Source organism: Salmo salar, chromosome ssa10 (genome assembly GCF_905237065.1).
Source record: "Salmo salar chromosome ssa10, Ssal_v3.1, whole genome shotgun sequence".
In the NCBI taxonomy this organism is placed as follows: domain Eukaryota; kingdom Metazoa; phylum Chordata; class Actinopteri; order Salmoniformes; family Salmonidae; genus Salmo; species Salmo salar.
This window is the reverse complement of record NC_059451.1, coordinates 81,543,764-81,560,305: the sequence shown is the minus strand read 5'-3', so window position 1 is coordinate 81,560,305 and position 16,542 is coordinate 81,543,764. Positions and strand designations below refer to the sequence as shown.

At 44.6% G+C, this 16,542-nt stretch overlaps 1 protein-coding gene across 1 annotated transcript; it reads right to left on the bottom strand.

Annotated features, from left to right (window-relative positions):
• Positions 1 to 7,517: 7,517 nt before the first annotated feature.
• LOC106560951 (secreted frizzled-related protein 2-like) lies at positions 7,518 to 9,006 on the bottom strand. The gene is made up of 3 exons (XM_014124422.1): positions 8,723 to 9,006; positions 8,004 to 8,269; positions 7,518 to 7,828 (listed from the first exon to the last, which is right to left on the bottom strand). The coding sequence occupies exons 1-3, from the start codon at positions 9,004 to 9,006 to the stop codon at positions 7,518 to 7,520; spliced, it is 861 nt and encodes a 286-aa protein (XP_013979897.1).
• Positions 9,007 to 16,542: the final 7,536 nt, after the last annotated feature.

Here is a 16,542-nt window from a genome sequence, read left to right as displayed (position 1 = left end):
GAAAAAAGAGACAGAGAAAAAGAGAGAGAGACAGATAATCAGGCAGATCACAATGGCGTCAGCAGAGATGTATTAATGTATTTTAATGGAGCCCTGAAATAAAGTTTTACTGGCCCTCCACAGTCTGGTATGAACTGCATAAGAACTCTAAAAGAACTCACATTGCACACAATCCCTCCAAATCCTTAACAAACGAAGTCCATGTGTGAGTCTCGAAGCACTCCGTCACTAATACCAATGTGACCTTATGTGACATCATTTGACCTACTTGGTGGTGGTATAGTGGAGGTAACAGATTCAGTGCTTAATTTGTAGACTGGGAGGTAGCAGAACAAAAAGTGAGCCCGAGAGGGGGGTGACCTGGAGGCCTCCGAGGTACCGAAACGCATTTAAAAAAAATCACCTTTATTAAAAAGCATTGCATGCATTATCATCGCTTTTACATTGTCACGATCGCTGTCTTCAAACTCCCTATCATAAATAAACCAAGGCGCAGCATGCGTGGAATTCCACATCCTTTATTCAAAGTGAAACCAAAAAACAATACAGAAGGGAAACAAAACTTGATGTTCTGGGCTGCTCACAGGCAGCTGCACAAAAACAAGATCCCACAATCACAGGTGGGAAAAGGGTTGCCTAAGTTTGATCCCCAATCAGAGACAACGATAGACAGCAGCCTCTGATTGGGGACCATACCCGGCCAAACAAAGAAATAAGAAAACTAGATTGCCCACACAAATCACACCCTGACCTGACCAAATAGAGAAATAGAAAGGCTCTCTATGGTCAGGGCGTGACATACATACTGGCATAGAGCAGTAGCGTAGAGGCGCTTGCAGAAAAATATTTGCCTAGGTCCCCCCAAAAAATGTGGCCTTTTATAAACGCATTTTATGCAATTCTACACCGTTTTAGATGACTGGAGACAGAATATTTATTAATACCACACAAATGATCGAAATGACAGGCTACTTTGAAACTGACAAACAGAGAATCTTAGGTCAATAAAAAGGACCTTGTCTTGAATCCATCAATAGTGTAGGCCTAGGTGAGTGGAGCATACATATTGTACAGTATAAGGAGGAAATTCTAGTCCTGAAAAAGCTTTCTAGTTCCAGTGACTCACCCAATGAGGTGCAGCTCACTCACTGGCTATGGCCGATGCGCTCAGTGGTGTAAAGTACTTGAAAGCACTACGTAAGTAATTTTTAGTTTTCCATCTGGTATGCTTAATATAAGGACTTTGAAATGATTTATACTTCATCTATTATTTGTTGGATTGTACACCCTTTTTCTCCCCAACTCATCGCTGCAACTTCCCAACAGGCTTGGGAGGCGAAAGTCGAGTCATGCGTCCTCCGAAACATGACCCGCCAAACCACGCTTCTTAACACCCGCCGGCTTAACCCAGAAGCCAGCCGCACCAATGTGTCACAGGAAACACCGTTCAACTGACAACCGGGGTCAGCCTGCAGGCGCCTGCCCCACCACAAGGAGTCACTAGACCGTGATGAGCCAAGTATAGCCCCCCCCGGCCAAACCCTCCCCTAACGACGCTGGACCAATTGTGCGCTGCCCTATGGGACTCCCAATCATGGCTGGTTGTGACACAGTCCGGAAATGAACCCAGGCCTGTGTGATGCCTCTAGCACTAAGATGCAGTGTCTTAGGCCTATACGCTTACTTTTGATATGTAAGTATATTTTATCAATTACATTTACTTTTGATACTTAAGTATATTTAAAACAAAATACTTTAAAAACTTTTACTCAAGTAGTATTTTACTGGTGTAACGCCCTGGCCATAGAGAGGGGGTTTTGTTCTTTATTTTGGTTAGGCCAGGGTGTTACATTGGGTGGGCGTTCTATGTTCCTTTTTCTATGTTTTTGTATTTCTTTGTTTTGGGCCGTGTGTGGCTCCCAATCAGGCACAGCTGAAGCTCGTTGTTGCTGATTGGGAGTCACACATAAGGAGCATGTTTTTCCTTTGGGTTTTGTGGGTAATTGTTTCTGTTAGTGTTTGCACCTTGGCCTTCTTCCGACGACAGCCCTTACAGAATTACCCACCACAACAGGACCAAGCAGCGGAGGAAATCTGGTGAGGACTGGGGAACACGGCTGGTAAGGGAGCCCGAGAGGCAGCCCCAATAAAAAAATGTGGGGGGGCACAAGGGTAGTTTGGCTGGGCGAGGATGGAGCCCCAGGCCAGCTCCCCGTACCCTTTCTGGGCAGAGACATACTGGACAGGTCCCGTGCTTTGGGGTGATGGGTGCTGTGGCGAGGCCGGGTATTTTCAGGCCGGTACGCGCAGTACCAGCGCCCCGCATGTGCCAGGGGAAAGTGGGCATCCAGCCAGTAGGGGTGATGCCAGTCCTGCGCTCAAGACCGCCAGTGCGCCTCTACGGTCCAGTGTTTCCCGCTACACGCACTAGCCTTGAGGTGCGTGTCTCCAGGCTGGCACGTCCAGTACCAGCCCCACGCATCAGGCTTCTAGTGCGTCAGCCCAGCCTCGCCAGTCTGGAGCCACCAGAGCTGCCCGCCAGTCCGGAGCCGCCAGAGCTGCCCGCCAGTCCGGAGCCGCCAGAGCTGCCCGCCAGTCCGGAGCCGCCAGAGCCGCCCGCCAGTCCGGAGCCGCCAGAGCCGCCCGCCTGTCCGGAGCCGCCAGAGCCGCCCGCCTGTCCAGAGCAGTCAGAGCCGCCCGCCAGCCCGGTGAGTCTTGTGCCTACGCCGAGGGCCAGGCCTCTTTCATGTCTCCCCAGCCTGGTGAGTCCTGTGCCTGTGCCCAGGGCCAGGCCTCCTTCATGTCTCCCCAGCCTGGTGAATCCTGGGCCAGAGCCGCCAGAGCCGCCCGCCAGCCCGGAGCCGCCGGAGCTGCCAGAGCCGCCTGCCAGACTGGTGAGTCCTGTGCTTGCGCCCAGGGCCAGGCCTCCTTCGTATCTCCCCAGCCTGGTGAATCCTGGGTCAGTGCCGCCAGAGCCGCCAGGGACACCCGCCAGCCGGGCGCAGCCAGGGACGCCCACCAGCCGGGCGCAACCAGGGTCGCCCGCCAGCCGGGCGCAGCCATCGCCGGCCGCCAGCCGGGCGCAGCCATTGCCGCCCGCCAGCCGGGCGCAACCAGGGCCGTCCGCCAGCCGGGCGCAGTCAGGGTCGCCCATCAGACCTTCGGCGCGGCCAGGTGTGCCACCTAAGAGGGCGACGCCAAGGGTGGAACAGAGGCCACGTCCCGCACCTGAGCCGCCGCCGTAAGAAGGCCCACCCGGACCCTCCCCTTCAGTGTCAGGTTTTGCGGCCGGAGTCCGCACCTTGGGGGGAGGGTACTGTAACACCCTGGCCATAGAGAGGGGTTTTTGTTCTTTATTTTGGTTAGGCCAGGGTGTTACATTGGGTGGGCGTTCTATGTTCCTTTTTCTATGTTTTTGTATTTCTTTGTTTTGGGCCGTGTGTGGCTCCCAATCAGGCACAGCTGAAGCTCGTTGTTGCTGATTGGGAGTCACACATAAGGAGCATGTTTTTCCTTTGGGTTTTGTGTGTAATTGTTTCTGTCATTGTGTTTCACCTGACAGGACTGTTTGGCTGTCAGTTTCTTATTTTGTAGTTGTATAGTGTTCCGTTTAATAATTAAATATGATGAACACTAACTCCGCTGCGTTTTGGTCCACTCTCTCTCACAACAGTCGTTACAACTGGGTGATTTTCACTTGAGTCATTTTCTATTAAGGTATCTTTGGGCACTTTTTCCTCCACTGGATGTACTCATGCCAAAAGCTGAACAAAACTGTAAATGCTATAGTGTTGGTACCAAGTTTCATGAGCTGAAAAAAATTATTCAGAAATGTTCCATAAGCACAAAACGCTTATTTCTCTCAAATTGTGTGCACAAATTTGTTTACATCCCTGTTAGTGAGCAATTTGTCATTTGCCAAGATAATCCATCTTCCTGACAGGTGTTTCATATCAAGAAGCTGATCAAACAACATGATCATTACACAGGTCCACCTTTTTCTGGGGACAATAGACACTCTAAAATGTGCAGTTTTGTCTCACAACACAATGCCACTGATGTCTCAAGTTTTGAGGGAGCGTGCAATTGTTATGCTGACTGCAAGAAAGTCCACCAGAGCTGTTGGCAGAGAATTTATTGTTTATTTCTCCACCATAAACCACCTCCAACATCGTTTTAGATAATTTGGCAGTACATCCAACCAGCCTCACAACCGCAGACCTTGTGTAACCACGCCAGCCCAGGACCTCCACATCCAACTTCTTCACCTGTGGGATCGTCTGAGACCAGCACCCGGACAGTTGATAAAACTGAGAACTATTTCTGTCTGTAATAAAGCCCTTTTGTGGGGAAAAACCCATTCTGATTGGCTCATCCAATGGCTGCGCCCCTTTAGACTTTAGATATGTGTGTATTGTGTGTATTGTTGTGAAATTATTAGATATTACTTATTAGATATTACTGCACTGTTGGAGCTAGAAACACAAGCCTTTTGCTACACCCGCAAAAACATCTGCTAAACAAGTGTATGTGACAATCAAAATTTGATTTGATTTACACAGTCATGTGAAATCCATAGATTAGGATTAGCCTAAGGAAACTTTTATGAACTGTAATTCAGTAAAATTGTTGAAATTGTTGCATGTTGCATTCATATTTTTGTTTAGTATAGTTCTTATTTCACTTTGTAAAACAATGCCGCTCACTCAATAGGCCTATTTGGAAGTTGATGTCAGCTCCCCAATTTCTCATGGGGAAGCTGCTACCATGAGATGGCAGTGTGTGCAAGGGACATAGACGTTGGGGATCTCTTTTGACCCTAGGTTGAATGAAGTGCAAGAGAATTGTTATGATTGTCACATGGTTTTGCATCCAGTGGTAGGCCTATGCTTTGTGGAGCTATAAAAATATCATGAGTCATTCTAGAATGAAGGGCTTAATTCTCTCAGTTTTGGACTGTTTCATTCCAGAACCCATTTGTCAACCCCATCTAACACTTTTGGGATGAATTGGAACACTGACTGCAAGCCAGGCCTAATCACCCAACATCCTTGCCTGACCTCACTAATGTTCTTCTGGCTGAATTGAAGCCCTGCAGTAATGTTCCAACATCTAGTGGAAAGCCTCTAGATGCTTTTTTATTTCACTTGGCAAGTCAGTTATGAACAAACTTCCATTTACAATGACAGCCTACACCAGACAGTTGTGCACCACTCTATGGGACTCCCAATCACAGCAAGTTGTGAAACAGCCTGGCTTTGAACCAGAGTGTCTGTAGTTACCCCTCTAGTGCTGAGACACAGTGCCTTAGAACACTGCACCACTCAGGAGCCCACCTTCAACAGGAGCCCACCTTCAGCCTTGTCCTGGTTCTGGGAAGGATCCTTTCTGTGTCACTACCTAAGTGTTGATCTCTGTTCCTTTAGCATAGATAATGTGTGACAGGTTGACAGTATACAGATTGACAGTATATGGATTATGTATGATGATGTTTGTGTTGACAGTATATTGATTAAGTATGACGTTTGTGTTGACAGTATATGAATTATGTATGATGATGTTTGCGTTGACAGTATATGAATTATGTATGATGTTTATGTTTATAGCATATGGATTATGTATGATGATGTTTGCGTTGACAGTATATTGATTATGTATGATGTTTATGTTTACAGCATATGGATTATTTATGATGATGTTTGCGTTGACAGTATATGAATTATGTATGATGATGTTTGCGTTGACAGGTTGTCCATGAGGCGATGCCACTTAGCAATGGACCAGAACAAGCACTTTGAAGAGAATGGTGATCTGGCTTTTTTCTCTCAATCCCATTTCCAAAATGTGTTGTATTTAGTCAACTATTTATTCTTCTCTTCTCTCTCCCCAGTTTCCTGTCTGGTCTGGTCCACCCCTGATTGTGCGTCCTCTCTTCCCAGTGTTTTTCCCCAAAGCCGTGATGCTTCAGGCCCCTCTATGAAGTGTAAATCTAAGCTCTGTTAAAAGTACACTTAAGAAAAACGTTTATTGATCATAGTGATTCATGAGTGTCACTAAAACAGGTTAACATGCCCCCATCAACATAAGACAACTATAAAGAAATGTCAATCAAATTAATCAATGATGAGAGAATAGTCAGAATAACAACTAGTTGACATAGACGTGGTGGCGTCGCAGGAAGATCACAGTACTGTGAATCAAGAGGTTGTGAGTTCAAATCCCAGATGAGGACATGCTGAATACTAATTAATGTGTAACTGAACACACCCAATGTAATCATGTATGTCAATTGGAGGGTCCGTCATGGTCTGGGGCGGTGTGTCACAGCATCATCGGACTGAGCTTGTTGTCATTGCAGGCAATCTCAACGCTGTGCATTACAGGGAAGATATTCTCCTTCCTCATGTGGTACCTTCCTTCAGGCTCATCCTGACATGACCCTCCAGCATGACAATGCCATACTGCTCATTCTGTCAACTGACATTAACTCCCGAGGTGCTGACCTTACGTGCCCTTAACAACAAGTGTGATTATTATTTGACCCTTCTGGTCATCTATGAACGTTTGAACATCTTGAAGAATGATCTGGCCTTAATGGCAACTCTTATAATCTCCACCCGGCACAGCCAGAAGAGGACTGGCCACCCCTTAGAGCCTGGTTCCTCTCTAGGTTTCTTCCTAGGTTCCTGCCTTTCTAGGGAGTTTTTCCTAGCCACCATGCTTCTACATCTGTATTGCTTGCTGTTTGGGGTTTTAGGCTGGGTTTCTGTATAAGCACTTTGTGACAACTGGTGTTGTAAAAAGGACTCTATAAATACATTTGATTGATTGATTGTATTAACTTCAAAAGTGTATTCAGGCAATACTTGTTTGTTTGTACATAATAACACAGTATATTATGGTATTTTCGTCATCCATTGGACATCTTACACTATAAGGACATCATGCACATGTAAAAAAACAAAAACATTCTGCACTCACCTTGGCCTTAGGGGTCCAGCTATTCGGCTATTTTAAATCAAATGTATCAATCATAGACAGTAGAATAACCAACACTACTTCAGTCGAAATACGGTTGGTAAATATTTTATTATAATATCATTTTCACTGACTTAACAGACAAATCGAACATACAAAACACATAAATACGGCATTATCTAAATAGAAAAGAATACTCTTTAGAAATCATTTACATTTAGCTCTTCCTATGTACAGTTTTTAGAGTGCATTCTATTGCTGTGTGCTCTCAGACGGAGCTGAGCTACTGTGAAGGAGCAGCAGAGGGAAGCAGAGGGTCATGTCAGTGAGAGAGTCCAGCTCTAACTCCACGCTCCTCTGCCCTCCTGCATCAAGTCAGTAACATCAGAAAACGTCATATACTTAGGCCTTATACTAATTATTTAAAAAAAAAATGGATATTATGCCGAGTCCTGGCTTGTGTGAGTAAGGATGTCATTCTAAGCAACACAGATTCATCAGAGCTCAAGTTTTTCCATCCCTATACATCGTCCAGGCACTCAACACTTGGAGTGCTTCCACTTGCGCGTGGCCACTGCGATGCTGTGGTCCTTCTTGTGCCAGGGGAAGAGGCGGGTGAGGGCCAGGGTGCCATCTGGCTGCACCGCCCCAGTCAGCAGGTAGAGCTGGGCACGGCCGGGCCGGACTAGGGCGTTGGCACACCGTAGGTTAATGAGCAGCCACTGCTGGAGGAGGTGCTGGGTGTCGTAGGGAAGCAGGGGGCCCTGGCGGATAAACTCTACCCGGCCCTCCACCTCAAACTCTGGCTCCCCCGAGGGCCGGCGCCGGCGAGACAGCTTGGCTGTTACAGCTGGGGGAAGAGAGAGAGGAGAGAGGATGAGTATGCTAGCTTGGACAGAATTACACACATATGTATGGTACAAACACACACAAATATACACACAAAATAACATTAATACACTTCCGTAACACACTAAACAATAGAAAGATGCACAGGCATAAAGTACATTATTGCACATGCTTACCAAAGTCATCCTGGCACAGAGCGTCCAGAACCGTCTTCAGTGTAGGGTGCTCCTCCACGGAAGGACAGGCTTGGCATGCAGGCTTAGGCAATGCTTTGGTGAGGTGGCTGTTGCTGTGTTTGGGGTGGGGGGTCAGACACATGTCCTCCTGGGCAGGGAAACGGTCACAGTCCAGCGCCTCTGGCCAGATGTGGCCCTGACAGGCCAGTACTGGGGCACAGCTGTCCCTGACGGCCACGCACAGGCTATGGCATGGCTGGATAAACCTGGAGATGGGAGAGACACAGGGTTACGTTTAAGAACGCAGTGGGCACTCTGGAAATTGCAGGAATGTTACACTGTAGACACACACTGGTGTGAATAGTTAAGGGGTGAAAATTGAGTAGTGGATAGATTCCTCTTAAGAAGGAGTTAGCAAGAGAAAGTGGGAAGGAACTAGGCAGACCGACGCAAAACACAGGCGAAAGAACAGCCAGATTGACAGAGAAGGATGAGAGAGGCATAGTATGGAGACACAGACAGACAGACAGACAGACAGACAGACAGACAGACAGACAGACAGACAGACAGACAGACAGACAGACAGACAGACAGACAGACAGACAGACAGACAGACAGACAGACAGACAGACAGACAGACAGACAGACAGACAGACAGGACATACAAAGGTAGAAGAGGACATGAATAGGTAAAAGGATAACAGAAGCTATAGACGTACGTGTCGAGGCAGACAGGGGCGATGAGGGAGCAGAGGAAGGCTTGGGCATGGGGATGGCAGCCAGTCTGCAGCAGGGGTCTCCAGTCCTCCGAGCGGGGAACCACTTCGCCCTCCAGGCTGCTGTGGCCCAGGAAGTTTGGCAGCCTCATCTCCGAGTAGCCCACGTCCTGGCACACACTCATCTGGTGGGGGATGGGTACGCACCGGGTCGACTGGCCCATGTCGAAGCCCCAGGCTGGGGTCAGGAGAACCAAGAGAGCCAGGGTTACGGTGAGGAGATCCATAGTGAAGAGAAACAAAGTCCTGACTAAGAATCCAAACGAGAAGGTGGGTGCTGCTGTTGCTTGTTTCTGTAGGAGAGGTAATGTCTCTCTGTACCAGTGGTCTCCTCTATATATGCAGTCAGCAAAGCCGAATCAGACTGTTATCAACTACCCATCAAAGAGACTGAGACGGCGTGTGAGAGGAGACAATGGCTTGTTTTGTGATGAATGCAGACAGAGAGGGGGGTAATAGGTGAATGGAAGGGGGGGGGCATTATGAGAGAGCGCAATCACAACCAAAGGATTGCAATGCAAACTATTATATTTGTTTCTACCCAGTCCATTTCACCATTGAAAATCCATGACTTTTACACTAGACATAGCTACCGTACTGTTTAGTTCACACAGGCTGCTTTGCTGGACATTATCTATTCATGCATTTTGCACTTTTTTTATCTTATGAGCTTATTGTTTTGAGAGGCAAATACAGTAGTGTAATGACAGATTCTCAAATGTATATTCTTCTAAAAACGATTTGATGAAGAATGTTTATAGTTGATATTCTACACAGGAGTAAAAGTGTATTTCCTTTTAGAGGGTTGTGTAGACAGACAGGAAGTCTCCTTAATATTGAGCCTCTTTCATGTCTCCTCCTTTACTAATATAAACAGTTTCCTGAGAAGGGTCCTGATCAGACAGATCCCACTCCCATTAACAGGACAGTGTTTTCAGCTCTCTCACCTGGCTTTGATGTGATACTAGATTACTGTCTACTTCAAATGCTAAACAACAGCAAGCTACAGCTGGCTACCTACTGTAGCTATCTGATCATACTTGACTGCAGCATAGACAGACACAAACAGTCATATGAAGCTATGCAACAACAAAAAAACATAAAATCCCATTGGTCACACCATGTCATTTTAAAGTGATAATTTCAACCATTTAAAGGCACAACAAAGTTCAAATGGGAATACAATGTCAGATATTTTGTATTTATACAAGAACCTCATGTATTATCACTGTGCTTCATTTAATAGCACAACCAAATGACCTGGATGGCAGTTGAGATTACATTAAAAGTACATACTGTAAGTGATCAATGCTTTTCAAGATTCTGCGCAGATTATCATGGCAATTGTCAAGATCTCCACAGACCTGCGACCTTTGCATGCTATCTTGAACATGCATGCTTTCTATGATTACGTAAGAAGACTGGTATACAGTGCCTTCAGAAAGTATTCATACCCCTCGATTTATTCCACATTTTGATGTGTTACAGCCTGAATTCAAAATGGATTACATTTTTTTTTACATCACCCATCTACACACATTATCCCATAATGTCAAAGTGAAAACATGTTTTTAGAATGTTTAGCAAATTTATTGAAAATGAAATACAGATATATCACATTTACAGAAGTATTCACACCCCTGAGTCAATACATGTTAGAATCACTTTTGGTAGCAATTACAGCTGTGAGTCTTTCTGGGTAAATCTCTAAGAGCTTTGCACACCTGGATTGTACAATATTTGCCCATTATTCTTTAAGTTGGTTGTTGATTATTGCTAGACAGCCATTTCAAGTATTGCCTTACATTTTCAAGCCAATTTAAGTTAAAACTGTAACTATGCCACTTAGGAACATTCAATGTCGTCTTCGCAAGCAACTCCAATATATATTTGGCCTTGAGTTTTTGGTTATTGTCCTGCTGAAAGGTAAGTTTGTCTCCCAGTGTCTGTTAGAAAGGAGACTGAAGCAGGTTGTCCTCTAGGTATTTTGCCTGTGCTTAGCTGTATTCCGTTTCTTTTTATCCTAAAAAACTCCCTAGTTTTTGCCGATGTCATGCATAACCATAACATGATGCAGCCACCACCATGCTTGAAAATATAAAGAGTGGTACTCAGTGATGTGTTGGATTTGCCCGAAACATAACGCTTTGTATTTAGGACAAAAAGTTAATTCCTTTGCTACTCGCTGTTTCTTATCTATGCATAGTCACTTTACCACTACCTACATGTACAAATTACCATGACTAACCTGTATCACCGCACATTGACTCAGTACCGGTACCCCTTGTATATAGCCTCACTATTGTTATTTTATTGTGTTACTTTTTTATTCATTTTTACTTTAGTTTATTTAGTAAATATCTTCTTAACTCTATTCTCTTAAAACTGCATTGTTGGTTAAGGGCTTGTAAGTAAGCGTTTCACTCATTATTCTTTTTTATTTATATTTTTGATAGCTTCTACTTTTACTTCACTACATTCCTAAAGAAAATGTGGTACTTTTTACTCCATACATTTTCCTTGACACCTAAAAGTACTAGTTACAATTTGCATGCTTAGCAATACAGGAAAAAGGTCCAATTCACAGACTGATCAAGAAAATATTCTGGGTCATCCCTACTGCCTCTGATCTGGTGGACTCACTAAACATAAATGCTTCCTTTGTAGATTATGTCTGAGTGTTGGAGTGTGCCCCTGGCTGTCAAAACAAGTAATAAAAAAGGAAATTGTGCTGTCTGGTTTGCTAAATATAAGGAATTTGATGTATAGCTTTTACATTTACTTTGTACTTTTACTCAAGTATGACAATTGAGTACTTTTTACACCACTGTACTTAAATACATTTAAAATCGGATACTTATAGACTTTTACTCAAGTAGTATTTTACTGGGTTACTTTCACCTTTACTTGAGTCATTTAATATTAATCTATCTTTACTTTTACTCAAGTGTGACAATTGAGTCATTTTTCCACCTCTGAATATGGGAATATTATTTTATGCAGATTTTAGAATATTCACATGGAAATCTCTCACAAATTGGATGGAAACCTAGCTACTAATGACAATCCTGAAATATGATATGTCAGATTCATTGTATTTTCCACATAGAATCCACATCACAATATGCTGACAAATTATGATGAAACAACGTTGATTCAACCAGCTTGTGCCAGTGGGATTTCTCTTGGCAATTATTTACACGTTCAAATCATAGAGCCAACTTCACCTCTTTAAAAGCTTGTGCAAAAGGTAATTAGGCAAATGCTTACTTTTTATGCTTTTATATTACACATTAAACCTGTTGAGGACAGACGTTCCGCTAGCGGAACGCCTCGCCAAACATCCAATGGTAGAGCGTGGCGCGAAATATAAATACCTCAAAAATGCTATAACTTCAATTTCTCAAACATATGACTATTTTACACCATTTGAAAGATAAGACTCTCGTTAATCCAACCACATTGTTCGATTTCAAAAAGTCTTTACAGCGAAAGCAAAACATTCGATTATGTCAGGAGAGTACCCAGGCAAAAATAGTCACACAGCCATTTTCAAAGCAAGCATATATGTCACAAAACCCAAACCACAGCTAAATGCAGCACTAACCTTTGATGATCTTCATCAGATGACACTCCTAGGACATTATGTTATACAATACATGCATGTTTTGTTCAATCAAGTTCATATTTATATCAAAAACCAGCTTTTTACATTAGCATGTGATGTTCAGAACTAGCATTCCCACCCAAAACCTCCGGTGAATTTACTAAATTACTCATAATAAACGTTGACAAAATACATAACAATTATTTTAAGAATTATAGATGCAGAACCCCTTTATACAACCGCTATGTCATATTTTAAAATAGCTTTTCGGCGAAAGCACATTTTGCAATATTCTGAGTACATAGCTCAGCCATCACAGGCTAGCTATTCAGACACCCGCCAAAGTCGGGGCAACCTAAACTCAGAATTACTATTAGAAAAATTGGATTACCTTTGCTGTTCTTCGTCAGAATGCACTCCCAGGACTTCTACTTCAACAACAAATGTTGTTTTGGTTCCAAATAATCCATAGTTATATCCAAATACCTCCGTTTTGTTCGTGCGTTCAGGTCACTATCCAAAGTGTAACGCGCGAGCGCATTTCGTGACAAAGAAATTCAAAATATTCCATTACCATACTTAGAATTAGATTTTTCTTGTAAAATAGCGATAATATTCCAACCAGACAACGTTGTATTCATTCAAAGAGGGAAAGAAAAAAATGGCGAGGTCTCGTGAACGCGCATCTCCAGTCTCTCTGTCCCCAGGCAGACCACTTACAAACTCTGCTCCTGTTATCTGCCCAGAGACAGGAGACGCGTCATTCCACTTTCTGAATGCTTTAGAGAGCCAATGGAAGCCTTAGAAAGTGTCACGTAACAGCACAGATACTGTAATTTTGATAGAGATGCAACAGAAGGACTACAAATTGTCAGACAGGCCACTTCCTGCATGGAATCTTCTCAGGTTTTTGCCTGCCATATGAGTTCTGTTATACTCACAGACACCATTCAAACAGTTTTAGAAACTTTAGAGTGTTTTCTATCCTAATATACTAATTATATGCATATTCTAGTTTCTGGGCAAGAGTAGTAACCAGATTAAATCGGGTATGTTTTTTATCCGGCCGTGAAAATACTGTCCCCTATCCACAACAGGTAGGGTACAAAAATATTCCAGAAATTCCTGGGAAAAGAGACAAGATGGATTATATTGATCGTAACAGAAAAAGTATTTCAATGCAGTTTTGGAGGAACACAGTCATGTTATCGGCAGACAGCCACAGGATGCTCCTACCCTCTCAGACAACTAGAAGAGATCTCACACTGCGATGCAGACTGGTGGTCCAGGCTCCGCTTCTAATGACGATCTGGCTCTCTCACTCCCTCCGTCTCTCAGGACTTTAGCTTCTAATGACGGTCTGGCTCTCTCACTCCCTCCATCTCTCAGGACTTTAGCTTCTAATGACGGTCTGGCTCTCTCACTCCCTCCGTCTCTCAGGACTTTAGCTTCTAATGACGGTCTGGCTCTCTCACTCCCTCCGTCTCTTAGGACTTTAGCTTCTAATGACGGTCTGGCTCTCTCACTCCCTCCGTCTCTCAGGACTTTAGCTTCTAATGACGGTCTGGCTCTCTCACTCCCTCCGTCTCTCAGGTGTTTAGCTTCTAATGACGGTCTGGCTCTCTCACTCCCTCCGTCTCTCAGGACTTTAGCTTCTAATGACGGTCTGGCTCTCTCACTCCCTCCGTCTCTCAGGACTTTAGCTTCTAATGACGGTCTGGCTCTCTCACTCCCTCCGTCTCTCAGGACTTTAGCTTCTAATGACGGTCTGGCTCTCTCACTCCCTCCGTCTCTCAGGACTTTAGCTTCTAATGACGGTCTGGCTCTCTCACTCCCTCCATCTCTCAGGTGTTTAGCTTCTAATGACGGTCTGGCTCTCTCACTCCCTCCATCTCTCAGGACTTTAGCTTCTAATGATGGTCTGGCTCTCACTCCCTCCGTCTCTCAGGACTTTAGCTTCTAATGACGGTCTGGCTCTCTCACTCCCTCCATCTCTCAGGACTTTAGCTTCTAATGACGGTCTGGCTCTTTCACTCCCTCCATCTCTTTCGCTCCCTCCGTCTCTCAGGACTTTAGCTTCTAATGGCAGCAGAAAATGAAAGTACAGTTGATAAGTAACTCAATGCAGTTGTTGTGTGGATTATGCCTGTCTCCACAACTGTGTTCCGATGTCTATCTTTGATGGGTTTGTGCCCAGAAGGCTTAAAGTCAGTAATAGGGCTGAGTCTTGCTGTCCCACACACAAGGAATAGTGGCTGAGGCTGAAGACGTGCCAGGCTAGCGAAGCTAAGAACCGGAGCCCGTATTCATAAAGCGTCTCAGAGTAGGAGCGCTGATCTAGGATCAGGTCTCCCTGTCCATGTCATCTTATTCCTTATGATATTAAAGGCAAAACTGATCCTAGAGCAGTACTCTTACTTTGAGACGATTTATGAATACAGGCCCAGTCGGTCTGGCCCCTTACTTTCCCACAGCCTTCAGTCTCCAGTCAGAGCTCCACCGTCCCTAGCAATTCAGCCCCCTTCTAAAGGATTACTGCTTGCCCAGCCCCAGTCTGATCTGAGCCGGGGGCCTATGTTCAGACGAGGAGCGCTACTGAGGGGCAATTAGAGCCACAGACCAATTTGTCAGAACAATGGGGCCACACGTTTAACAAGCTCCCTCTGCCATTATCCCGGCAGGGAGCTGTTTTTCTTTCTAACGGCCCCCCTGCCCATCTGTAGACGCTATGTTTGTGTTGATGTGTGGCCTGCCCTAAGCTGCCTGCTAATAATGGAGACTATTGTTTTGTTGGGCACCTGTCCATCAAAAGTCTAGTGGGGATGCACAGGAACAGCACACTCACAGATCCAGTATGTTCACTGTAAAACCACAGTTGGACTAGCTAGCATACTAGTCTTTGTGTTTATGGTCATCTTACTATAGGTGCATCTACCTATACCACAATTGTTGTGTTAATAACACCTGGTTTCAGTGTACAATAGGGGTCCAGACAAACTGGTCATTGAACCAGTACCACAATAGCCGAGGGAGCTCTGTATGCTACCAACCACTTCTCTGCAGTTAAACTGGTCCATGTCAGCAAGTTCTCACTTAAGACTCCATTGTTTATATTTAGATACTAATTAATAGTATTTGGAGCTGTAGATCACTTGTAGGTTTGTTAGCTTGACTATCATGAGAGTAGTCAGTCATCACGTTGCCTCTACCATACAAAATTCCTAAACCGTGGGAGTAAGGAACTGAAACGTCTTTTCATTGTAATAAAAAAAATATATATGATTTTAGTCATTTAGCAGACGCTCTTATCCAGAGCGACTTACAGGAGCAATTAGGGTTAAGTTCGAACCAGCAACCTTTGGGTTCTGACCCAATGCTCTTAACTAAGATACCCGTAAGTAGTCAACACAGCATCTTATGACAGTGAAGGAGAGTTGACTAAGCATAGGCCAGAGCCCTGTGTTTTGCACAATCACATGACATAGCAAGATTTTATCCTTATCCAGAAATAAGACTTACACAAAAAATGAAAGCATTTGTCTGAGGATGGACTGCCAGACTTAAAATCCAAGCATGTCACATTACTGAGCAAAACACAGGGCCCTAGCAGATATGCCAACCATTGGATTTAGAAAACCATAACCTTTCTAATGAGTGACTATTTTGAAGCATCTCAGAATTGTTTTAGCAATGTGAGGAATGGGATACACTGGGCTGCAGGAGACAGCGTGTCTGAACACCTGTGTGGCAGACGGGCAGCGTCTGTCTGTCTGCAGGTCCACACAGAGACGGGATGTGGCAACTGACAGTCTGAATCTCCAGTGACAGTCAGCCCTGATGGAGCCCAGTGGGAGTAGGGGGGAGATGGAGAGAGAAGGGGGTGGGGGGGCCTCAATCACTCAATAGAACTTTAATGAGTTGCCAACGAGCCTAACTCAAAACCCCCCTTCTACATGAGCTCTTTGATGTGGGATTCAGGTGCCATGGTAACAGTCCCAGTCTCTCTCTACTTCATTCTAGGTTTCTCACAGGTAGTCCCTGGTACCAGTCCTTATACCTGTATGAGTCTTAAGCACACATACAGGTATAATGCATCATCAATAATGCATCATTGACACTGGTGTCAAAGTACAATAACCCAGTAAGAAAAAACACC